Source organism: Vulpes lagopus, chromosome 2, assembly GCF_018345385.1.
Source record: "Vulpes lagopus strain Blue_001 chromosome 2, ASM1834538v1, whole genome shotgun sequence".
Taxonomy (NCBI): Eukaryota; Metazoa; Chordata; class Mammalia; order Carnivora; family Canidae; genus Vulpes; species Vulpes lagopus.
Window position 1 is genome coordinate 67,860,435 of NC_054825.1, and position 12,084 is coordinate 67,872,518.

The 12,084-nt window shown below is 47.8% G+C and overlaps 2 protein-coding genes across 12 annotated transcripts in view; one reads left to right on the plus strand and one right to left on the minus strand.

Moving 5' to 3' along the window:
- SEMA6D (semaphorin 6D) overlaps positions 1–6,313 on the minus strand; it is a 55,512-nt gene extending 49,199 nt beyond the window's left edge. For 9 of the 11 annotated variants that reach the window (XM_041742650.1, XM_041742646.1, XM_041742648.1 and 6 more), the window contains exon 1: positions 5,775–5,907. The gene's annotated coding sequence lies outside the window, so the exon portion shown is untranslated. Of the gene's footprint in view, positions 1–4,766; positions 5,121–5,774; positions 5,908–6,298 lie in introns of those variants that run through there. The other 2 variants (XM_041742642.1, XM_041742641.1) reach the window with 2 other exon arrangements.
- LOC121477384 (translation initiation factor IF-2-like) overlaps positions 4,877–12,084 on the plus strand; it is a 29,115-nt gene continuing 21,907 nt past the window's right edge. Inside the window, exons 1-2 of the mRNA XM_041731648.1 lie at positions 4,877–5,756; positions 5,901–6,160. Of these exons, the coding sequence (XP_041587582.1) occupies positions 4,877–5,756; positions 5,901–6,160 (1,140 nt within the window). The remainder of the gene's footprint in view (positions 5,757–5,900; positions 6,161–12,084) is intronic.

Here is a 12,084-nt window from a genome sequence, read left to right on the forward strand (position 1 = left end):
GTGTTTGTTTTTTTCCCCCTCCCCTAGGAATCCTGAATAAAAAAGGGACAACAAAAGAAATGCTGATGCACGAGCTACAATTTCTCAACAATGTGTCTGATTACTAGTATAGGTAAAAGGATTCTCCTGCAACCGTAAGTAAGAAAAATGTGTATTACAATATAATACATAGTCAAACTTCAATAATACACTTTCTATCCTGGTGCCACTAATGCTTGAACAGCTGCAGCTCTCACTGTCTTTGCTGATGGGGCCCATAAATACTCCTGGGAAATGGGACAAGGATACATAATGGATCTTCACCTGCCAAGATCAGGGAAATGAATGTCAATCGCACCCTGGATGCAGGCGCACTTTTTGGTGGAGAGTGATGAATATTGCCATTTGTCCTATGCCACTGTAATCTTGGACAGGAAAGCCTACCATGGAGAAAAATGGTGGGAGAACAGGCTGTTCTGGGACACTTGAAAAGAAGAGTGTGTCATAATTATTTGGCCACCAGGAATAAAAGCGAGAGAAGTGTATAACAATATGATTTAGTTTAGAGAAAGGTTAAAATTTAAGAGGGTACCCACACTGTACGTATCATTTCATTCGGTATAAAATTTTCCCTCAAAAAAGGACTCTTTCTTTGAAAACCAAATGTCAGAAATATCAGGGAAGCACACAATTATAGGGCAGTTTATGTTACCAGAAACAAGTCTGGGTGGTGATTAAAGGGTGTGGGCTGACATGTTAAGCAGACCTGAGTTCAAATTCCGACTCTACCCCCTCCCTGCTGTACCATCTCAGGAAAATGACCTGACTCCTCAGATCTCTGAGCTTTCTTTTTAGATAAAGCAGCGAAAATATCAGAGCCCACCTTGTGCAGCCGATTAAAGGTTACGTGATATAATTACTATCAAGAGTAACAATAAGTGCTAGGTGTTGTGTGGTCGCTACTGTCTTCACCCTCCTCCCCTTCCTCCTCCATCATCATCATCTTCGTCATATCATCCCAGCTGCTTTGGGGCTGAGTTCCTTAGGAAAGAAGCAAGAAGACTATCTCCCACCCAAATACGAGGCGGTCGCCCCCTCTCACATCAAGCTCCAAAAGTAGTACTTCTAATCATAAGTTTTCTTTTTAAAGCTTTCACCCTAACTGAACAAAGGTATCCACCTAACTCATGTCATTCTCTTTTTATCAAGCAATGACAACTGTAACAGATACCATCTTAGTTAAAAAAAAAAAAAAAAAAATCCCCCTCCTACAAAGAGTGATGGAAAGCACTGCGTGCTATTAGACACGAGTCCCAGAGCACACATCATGCGTTCTCTGCGAAAAGGGAGGAGGCAATGACACGTTCAGTTCTCCAAAGAATTTAGGCAAGGTCCTTTTCTGTTTTCAGCCATTTGGAATCACAGGCTAAAGACTACTTCATTCTTTTCTTGCCCTTTTCAAAAAGACTGCATTCTGAACGTCTGGGATGGGTGGTGTCTGAATGGCTTCTTCTAATTGTGCCATTCTGGTGGCTTCACCGCATCAAGCCTCCCAAGGCGTTCGTGTGGGTCGTGTAGGGCTGTGGCAAGTCCCCTCGGGGTGGAGCACGCCACTGCAAGGCGGCAGGGCCTTTGTGCAGGTGGACCCCCGGAGCTGGATGAGGGGCCCAGCACAGGTTGCCAAACAATGGAAACTTTCCCGTTCTGGGTGTTAACTTTAGTTACCACAGCCAGACAATGCTGCCAGTGGTGTGGAAGAAAAAATTGCTGTAGCCAGCTGTGCTGTTCACAGTCGGATGGATTCTGTGTAGCTCCAAATGGTGATGGAGCCAACCGCCTGTTGTAGCCAAGGACAGGATGATGGATGATCTACACACTGTGTCCAAGTGGAGAGAATGGCAGGAGTTCACTTCGGGGTTGTTAAAATGCTAATCTGGGCGAGTTAACAAAAGCTTAATAGAAACGAAAAAGTTTGAGAAGTAAGTACACCTCATGTGGTATCTATGTGGACCACTGATCTGATCGCCCCTGGTAACATAAACGGTTGCTTTTCAGAGTAGAAACGTTTCCTTGTTTTCCCGGTGGATGAATGGAAGCGGCTCCAATTATTAGCTGCACCGCCAGTGCTGGCGGGGTCTGAGCAGGAGAAGTAGCCCCAACAATAGCCACCTCGACGGAAGAAGGTTATGGCGTGGCTTAATGTAGTTATAGGACTTTTATCTCTCCATGTGTCCTGGGAGTAAATCTAGACACACTTTTTCTCCCCCAAGCTAGAGGTTGGCAGCTGTTCACGAAATGAGCAGAAACCTAAGATACAGGCTTGGGGAGATTTTAATGCTAAGTCTCTGTTCACAGGAGTTCCCCTGTTCCCACCACAGCTTCAATCCGTGAATTACACTAAGAGTAGATTGAATTCTTAGTGTTCGCAATTCAGGATTCAACAACATGCTTCAAAAAAGGGGGTGCATGTTTACATGATACGTAAAGTGATCCATTTGGCCACACTCTGGTTCTTTGCATTCTTCTCAAGTTGAACAGACAACAGAAGCACGTCTGCCTCACCTGGTGTTGGAACGCTCCTGGCTAGCATAGCTTCTTGCAAACGACAGGTACTCAATACATCCGGCCTGGTTGGCACCCCCCAAGTGCCTCTTGCTTCCTCTAGAATGGATCTAGAATGTGCAGGCTTAAAGTCTATTAACTGAAATAAAAGGGAATATTTTATCCTGTACCCTGCGAGGGAAAGAGTTCGCCTCCTACGGTTACACCAATAACGGTTAGGCATTCAGCCAGGCTCTTAACTCTGCGTAAAATGCATCAGAATGGTGAAAAATGACCCTCTTTCAGATGCATTTTTCACTCTTTGTATCTTAGTGAGACTCACATGCAGGAACAATGACTAAGCTAATTACCAGCGTTTATTATGATGGAGCAGCAAGAAGGGAAGAACTTCTCCAGGTTCAGTAAGTCCTTAACAATTATGGGTAAATTGTGAATCAAAGCTCTGATTGCTGCTTACTTGCCTGTGTGCCTTTCCAGCAAGAGAAACCACCAGAGGAGGACGCAGGGGCCCATTCACCCAGAGCAGTCATTGGACAGATCAGATCCTTCCTGAGCAGCAAGCAGCCAGTGACCTGAAGTCCACTGGATTTCTGAGTTGCGCTCACTCTAAGGACTAATAGGTTTACGTCACGGCCGTCTTTCAGATTCATCAAACCAGGGGAGACATGACCAGATGGTGCTATTAGTGAGCACCAAAAAATGGAAGAAAGGGAGGGGGGAGAGAGAGAGAGAGAGAGAGAGAGAAGCAAAAGGGCAGAATGCTCACAGATCTCAATCAAACTCAAGTTAACCAGCTGTTTGTGATGAAGAAGTCACAATATTCCTGGCAAACTGTCCTGCATCACAGAAATGTTCCTCAAAATAGGTCCGCTCCGTAGCACCTCTAGTAGAAGCAAACACAGGTAGCAATATCCTGAAGGATCCAGTAAGAAATAGTAACTGGTTGTTAATCTAACTAAACGTGCCAGGGGAGGAAAAACGGTTTGCTGACAACACAGTTTGGAAATCTTAGGGTTATTTATTTAACTGCCGTGCTGAGAGCACATTCTAGGGACCCAAGTCAGAGCACAGACAACAACTATATAAAAAAAAACAAAACCCAGCTATGGCTGGGCTATAGTTTATTTACCTCGAGACGCTTTAAGTTCATGAGAATATAGGCCCAGATCTCAGAGCTTACTTGGGCAATTTCTATTTATCCTAAGTCGGGTAAATGTTTGTGTAATATTTGCCCGCCTCACAGAATATGCCTGTCACTCACTACATTAAACAGGACTACGCGACTCAATTTTCTGAGTTAGATACCTAAGAGAGCAATAGGATTTCCTAACAACTTGAATAAACTAGCATCAGAATCTATCATCTATTAAACCAAAACGACAGCAGAGTCCTCCCCTCGAGGTAGGGTTTTTCTCAATCCTGCAAGGACAAAAACCTGGGAAAATGTCTCCAAACAAGAATTTTTCCTATGCCGAGGGACAAGAGAGCCCCAGCCAGCTGAGAAAAAAATGTCAAACCTCCCTCTAGGACTTTAGCCTCGAAATAAACAAGAGAATGCACTTTACTGCTCCGAACACCAAGCAGAGGGAAGCAGGGTCCTTAAAGGGTACCTGGACTTGTCACTGCAGACTTAAAATCCTCAGCAGCCAGAAGTTCTTGGGAAAATCACTCTGGACATTTTTCCCCCCAATTAACTGGAAACACTACGGCTGTTCTTAGGAGAAACAGGCGCCCACAGGGGCGGACACCGGGTCCAGTTACTGCTCACCAAGCCTCTATGCGTATAATAACGACCCACTGTCCCCGTCCTGTGGGGAAGCCCCCCAGCTGAGGCCGGCGAGGCTTTGGGATGCTGGATGCTGGAGCCTGGCTTGCTGACGGGTCACCTCTCGACACCTCGTCCTAAGCCTGAGCTCCTCTGGATACTGCTCGGGCCCCTCTAGCTCCACGGCATCCAGCTCCTTCCAAGTTGAGGAGTTCAACGGTCTCCTGACAGCGCTGCTCCCGAGAGTCGCCTTCGCGGAACGTTTCCAACCCGGTCCGCGTCCAGGCCAAGCGCTCCCTGACCTTTCAGCTCAACCCGAGACCTTCCTCCACGACGGCGGGAGCCCTCAGCCCTCCGGGGTACCCCCGGCGGCGGCGGCGGCGGCGGCGGCGGCGGCGGCGGCCCCTGCGCACCAGGAACACGCCTCGCCCCGTCACGGCGGGAGACAGAAGTTTCCTACCTTCCTGCTCGCCATGCCCCGGCGTGCGGCGGCTCCCTCCGGGCTGCGGGCGCCTCTGGCCGCCGAGGAGCGGCGCCGGGAGACCGCGTCCTCCTTACTCGTTTCCGTGCATGACTGACGGGCGGACGCGGACGGAGCGCACCTCCGCGCCGGGCCCCGGGCGCCTCCGTAAACCATGTGCGGCCGCGGAACAAGGCGCGGAAAGTTGCGGGCAGAGTGGCCCGCAGGAGAGCCCGGGCGCCGGGGTCGGGGGCGGCTCCCGCCAGCAGGGGGAGAGGGTGCGCGGGCCGCCGCCGCGTCCGGGCTGGAGCCGGGGGCCGAGGCGGCCGAGCGCGCCCCCCGCGCCCGCCCCCGCCCCCGCCCCCGCGCGCGGCCGCGGGCTGCCCCAGCCGGGGGCGCACGGACGGGCAGCGGCGGCCGCGGCTCTGCGCGCCCCCTTCGGGCGTCGGGCGCGGGCGCAGGCGACCCCGACGGTCCCGGCGGCCTGGGCCGGGCTCCGCTGCAGCCGCCGAGCCCCAGCCCTTCCCACCGACGGTGCGCGGGAGAGCGCGGAGCCGGCTGTGCCTGGCAAGAAACTTTTACTTGCCCCCCCTTCCGCCGTGTTTATCACCGTTGTTTTTTCCGGGCTGGGGGCGCACAGCGGCGGGGGCCTCCCCCTGCGCCTCCAGCGGTGCCCGTTCGGACGGGTCCCCAAGCCTCTCGGGCCCGCGGCGCGCCCCCCGCACGGCGGACGGACAGAGCCGCTGGGAAGAGGGATCAAGGCTGCAGTGACAAGGCGCACGCACGCGCGCACACACACACACACGCGCGCACACACCACACACACACACGCGCGCACACACACACACACGCGCACACACACGCGCGCACACACACACACACACACACGCGCACAGACACACGCACACACGCGCGCGCGCACGGGCACGGGCGGCCGCTCAGGCTCCGAGGATCCGGGCCCAGCCCCAGCGGGCGCCCAGGCATCGGCGGGTGAGGACAGGGTCTTACCTCATGGGGGGCGGGGGGCTGGTAAAAGGGAAAAAAAAGAGAGAAAAAAATCAACGACCCCAGCTCGTCACGCGCAGGGAAAAAGAAAAAGAGAATGAAGGAAGAAAAATCCGTCTTTCTCTCTAGGTCTTGGCTTCCGCGATATAATCCAGAAACTCGCCGCCACCAGGGCTCGCAGCAGCGCCGGCAGCCGCGGCGGGACGGAGCGGGAGCAAAACAAATCGAGGCCGGGCAAATGGTGTAATTCGATCCATCTCCAGGTCAATCCATCAGGCGCGCCGGAGCCGGTTCCCTCCCCGCACCGGGCGGCTCGCGGCGCGGGGCCCACCCCCGGGCACGGACGGCAGGCGGCGCGGGCGGCCCCGGCGCGCTCCCGCCCCCGCCCCGCCCCCGCCCCCGCCCCGCCCCCGGCCCTGCGCGAGCGCCGCCTGGAGGCCCCCAGCCCGGCGCCGCGGCCCCGCTGACCCCTCGGCGGCCCCCGCGGCCCCCCCGCGGCGCTCGGGGCGCGCCCTCCCTCCCCGCACCTCCGAGGGCCGCCCCTGCCCGCAGCCCCGGAGCCAGCCCCGGAGCCTCGGTCCTCCAGCGCGCGGCGGCCGCAGCAGCCTCGCTCGCTCTTTCCCTCCTCCTCGCCTTCGCTCACTTTTCTCAGAGCTTTCCTGAGACGTGCGGGGACAAATCATCGCAGCCCGGGGGAGCTGCAGGCGCAGTTGCTCGGCCAAAGTTCGGCCTTGGTTTCCTAACCTAAGATGCAGCTTCTCCAGCGCATCCTTTACGAGCCCGCCCCCGTATTACCTTTCTGGTCCCCCGGCCCCCTCCCAATTTCTCTTTATAACCGCTAAGCAAAACAGCTGGGGAGAAGCAATCAAACATTGCTTTATCTTTATAAAATACAGAAATTGCCTACTAAAAATCCCATTTCTCCTTTGAATGAAAGCCATTCGGTACAGTATAATTTTGCAGGCTAATGAGCCGGTTTTACAGGCAAGTGTTTCGTGTAATATGTTGTGGGAGAAATGAAAATGTCCTTGAAGTGACATCATTTAAAATTGACTGTCACAAATGAAAGAAGGAAAAGGCCATATATTCCAAAACAAGAGGATTTTAATCCAAACTTCGTTTCCAAGAACGGGGGCTGTGTTTTATTAATTTCCAGTTGAATTATGAATCACTGAGGGCTCTACATGGCTGGAATGAACCATGATATCCCTATTTAAAAAAAAAAAAAGAAAGAAAGAAAGAACAGAACAGAGCTTTCTCTCCAAACTTTTAATTTTCATTTGAGTATGGTTAATTACCGTGAAAGAGAGAAGAAGGGGGCAGAGAAAGGATTTTCCTTCCCTCAGTGGTTCCTGCTTTCTCCCCAGCACAAAGTTACATGTTTACATTTAGGGAAAAATACCCTGTTCTGAGTTGTTTCCGCAACTTCCACGACGGGCTTGAAAAGGAACTCAAAAAAGACACCCCAAGGAACTGCTGCAGGACTCATCCGGACAACTGTTTTCTCACTAGTTAACACTTTGTTACCAAAAGGAAGAAGGAGGGAGGAGGAGGGAGATTCTTTTAAAATATAAACTCTCTTCCTGCTGTTCTTCCTATTCGAAGAAAGGGGTAGGGGGCGGAAAGAACAGCTTTGGCAAGGCAGCTCTTGTGATTTTTCTGTTGTTGTTAAGGCTTTTGTTGGCTGGCTGGCTGGTGTTTTCTGGTTGTGCTGGGCTCTGACATCATTGCAAGTTACTTGGCAGTCAGGGCCCTTCCCCAGCCAACTTCTGACCCAGAAAGCTGTGCCTGTTTTACTGGCATCCAGTCATTCCGTATTTTCTCCATCAAGGGAGCAAGCCCCGCTGCAGGCAGAGGGCTCTGTGCACTGAATGAAGATGCAAGGGGGTGACCAGTGGCTTGATGAGAATCAAATTGCCACCCACCTGGAGGCAGAAGGTTTAGGAGTTGTCCTGTCTGCAGTAGCAGCAAGTGGTGGTGGTGGTGGTGGTGTTTGTGTGTGTGTTGTGTGTGTGTGTGTGTGTGTTGGGGGGGGGAGTTTAATTCTTTAGATTCTTGAATTCTTTGCTGTAATTCCATGATGGCCAACTTTACAGAGCACCACCCGTGGGAGTGCAGTTTATCGTGGACTGTGTTCTTAAAATCCAGGATTAAAAAAAAAAAAAAAAAACTTTTAGGCTGCAGAAGGATGTACTACTAATAGGTCATTTTGAACCAAGGACTTGACGTGTTTTCAGTCTAAATACTAGTCTAGACCTCTGAGCCAATCCCGATGTTTGGTTCACTGGGAGACAGAAGTAGAGAAGTGGACAATCCCCGGACAGAAAGACACCCGTTGTATTTTGTTTGGTATCAAAACATTAGTCTTAGGGCTTTATCATTCCCTTGCTTCCCAGAATCTGATGGTCAGGAAAATGATACTCTTTTAATTCAGAATTCAGTGGAAAGAAGTCTAAGGAAAGTACACACTCTCTGCAGTTTGTTAGCATTTGGTTCTTTCAGTTGATTTCAAAAGTTGATCAAAAGTTGATACTTTGAAACTTTCGGCCCTGTTTACTTCTCTAGGCTGACACTGCATCCCACTTTACACTTTAGGCTCTATAGCATCGAGTGGCCACTGGCAGTGCCCCACCGCGTCACACTGATTCATGTCTCCTGTCTTCACTTGTGGTGTCTCTGCTTTTAAGGGTTCTCTTTCCCCCATTATTTCAGGTACTTTAATTCTGGCTTTTCTTCACTTTTACCAAAAATTTTCTCTAGGTGTCATAATTTCCCTCCTCTCACTAGCCCCGGGATGGGTGTAAGCACCTCTTTTCTGTGCTCTCCCAGCAAGTTCATCTGTGTAATTCACCACATTGAAGGGAAAATGTCTGCTTAGGATGTCTTCTCTACTGGGTGCTTCCTTTGTTTTTTTTTTTTTTTTTTAAAGATTTTATTTATTTATCCATGAGAGATACACAGAGAGAGGCAGAGACATAGGCAGAGGGAGAAGCAGGCTCCCTACAGGGATCAGGACCTGAGCCAAAGGCAGATGCTCAACCACTGAGCCACTCAGGCAACCCTCCTACTGGGTGCTTCTTATCTGCAGGGATCTCGCCTTTTTATCTCAACAGCTCCAGTGCCTAGAACAGTGTGTGGCATTTAGGGGGCATTCGATAAATCCTTGTGAAACAGGACAGATAGTGGAGCCTACAACTTTCTCACACAAGTTTATGTGCTAAACCAGAGAGTATAGTCATCTCTGGATTCTGTATTCCTCCAGAGTAGAGATTTATTCATTTGTATCCCCAGAGCAAGTGTAGTACCCTAGTAAGGATGTTGATTGAATGAGTGAGGAAGGAAGGAAGGAAGGAAGGAAGGGAGGAGGAAGGAAGGAAGGAAGGAAGGAAGGAAGGAAGGAAGGAAAAGAGAAGAGAGAGAAGAGAAGAGAAGAGAAGAGAAGAGAAGAGAAGAGAAGAGAAAGAAAAGAAAAGAGAAAGAAGAGAAAGAAAAGAGGGCAGCCCAGGTTGCTCAGTGGTTTAGCTCTGCCTTCAGCCCAGGGGACCCAGGATCGAGTCCCACATCAGGCTCCCTGCATGAAGCCTGCTTCTCCCTCTGCCTGTGTCTCTGCCTCTCTCTCTCTCTGTGTGTGCGTGTGTGTCTCTCATGAATAAATAAATAGACTCTTTTTAAAAAGAAAAAAAGAAGGAAGGAAGATATCTGGCTCTTTTCACACTCAGAAAGAATACCTAAAGGACTCACTGCTGTAGATTGTCAATGATTATGCTTTAGTGTGTATCTGCATACATCTCCCATTAGTGATAAGTAGTAACTTAATTCACAGTCGTTTGTTTGACTGTTTTCTCTAGGAGTAAAGCTCAGAATTTAATTTCTATGTTTCATTTCCAATCTAGTTTTCAGAATAACAGCTCTCTGAAAATTACAGAGAATCTGTGTGTGTGACAGTAAATAAAAGTATATCAATCATCAACGAGTACAGCTCATTAACTATTACATCACAAAGCATTAGTGCTTAGTATGTGCCAAACTCTATCCTTAGCATTTTACAAATATTAACTCATAACAATTTTATGAGGTAAGTACTATTATTCTCTTCATTTTATGGAAGAGGAAATTGAAGCTTATAGAGTTCAAGTGACTTGCCTAAGACCACACACAGGTAGTAACTAAGTAGGGTCTGAACTTAACCTCTTGTTTAGTTTTAACAGTGGTTAATAGTGAGGTCACAGTTAGCAGCAGTAGCTAATGGTGCAGGCTTTAAAACATTAGACAACCTAGCTTCAGGTCCAGGCTCCTCCTCTCTTGGGATCAAATTTATTTGACTACACTGCGCTTCAGTCTTCTCATCTGTGAAACAGGGGTGATAACAATATTTCAAATGGGTCTTATGAAGACTGAATATGATAATGCATGTAAAGTGTTTAGCATCTTACCTGGAACACATCAAGCACTGAATAAGTATTAGCCAATGTTCTTACACGTGCCTTGAAGGCAGTGCAATCTTGGAATCCTGCAGAATTGAATGGGAGACTTAATCCAACCTCACATGAAATGTGAGACGTAGCGCAAAAGCACTTGGTGTACAATAGGTTTTCGATAGCTTTTTGTTCCATTCTATCTCCTTCATTCCCCCATCTCTGTCTGCGTATCTGTTAATTCAGATACACACACTACTCACTATCCAGTTGATAGGAAATAACATTTTTGCATGAATTTTAATGAATAATACAGTTTAGGATCTAGAATTTCATGTTCCAAAATAAAAAGAAAGGTATTGAAATTTCAAAGGCAGCTACAGCTTCTGTGATTACTTTAATTTCGAATGCACATATAGTATTCCTTGCATTCGCACATTATAGAAAGTGCTTTTGTGGCAAGGGATTGCTTTCAAAACTAATCTAAGCTCTCCATGACATGATAAATCATTAATAATATAGACCCAAATCTCGGCATCTGCATGGGCACAGCTGGCCTCCTTGTGTCAACAGTCTGCATATGAAAGTGACTCTGCCAAGATATTTCACTTTAATGAAAAATATTTATCACGGTAAATCTTAAACCTCAAGATTTTACTGACATAATTCATTTCTATTATTATGTACTATGATAAGATACCACCACAGCTATGCTTATGTTTGGAATGATAAAAATGTGCCTTTTTAGTCATTTTGATTACTATTCCTTTGCATGAACCATTTTGGCTATACAGTCTAAGTGAAAGGAAAGCACTGTGCATTTATGGAAATAATAAATCAGTTACTTATCTAATTTTTCCAATGACCCCACAGATGCCCACTGTGTGGAAGGGCACTGAGTGCTTAAGTCAAATAAAATCAGACTTTTTTTTTTGGTACCAACAGAAAGATGAACGGTAAGCAGCCCTTAATAATACTAGCTCTTCTGAAAACAGACAAGAGATCGTTTGAAACAGCAGAGACAAAATAAACTTTTTAGAGGGAGGTTCAAACAAAAGGATGATAACTTAGTCAAAGTTGCTTACTTGTATAATATGTACTTTGAGAAGGAGTGCTTAGGATGTGGGGATGCTAGCTTACATCTCTGCAGATATAGGGAAACTGAGGCTCTGTGTAAATTCCTCAGAGTCTTCTCTTCCACAAGTTTACAGTAATCAACTCCTTGACCTTGAGGAATTGGGGCTGAATAATATCTATTAAATGTTAGAATCTCTTCACAAAAATGCAAGATAATATAAATAATCAAAAGTGGTAGAGAACTAGAACATTTTATGTTTTTTAAAGTATATGCTTTTTAATTTTTTAACACAGGTATCAAATATATTTTTTAAAGATTTTTTATTTAGAGAGAGAGGGAGCATGCACACTAGACGGGGGAGGGGCAGAGGGAGAGGGAGAAGCAGACCCCTGCTGAGCAGGGAGCCCAATGCAGGGCTCAATCCTAAGACCCTGAGATCATGACCTGAGGTGAAGGCAGATGCTTAACCCACTGAGCCACCCAGGCGCTCCAATTTGTGCTTTTGAAATAAACCTCACTTTTTCTCCTTCGTACCCACTCCACCCTTGCTTACTATTATTATTGTTTTTTTGTTTGCCTCAGCCAATGTTAAAATTCAAATCAACAAAGGGAAAAGAAACTAATTGAGTACTTATTACATCCTATATACTGATGAGCTACAATGGAATCCACTTAATTTTTACCATAACTCTTAGAGACAGGAATCATTTAGGAATGAAGAAACCCAAGTTTGTTTGAGCTAACCATCTTGTCAGGGTATCTGGTCTCATAGATGATGGAGTCTAGAGTCTACCACAGATCTGTTTGGCTCTCAAGCCTA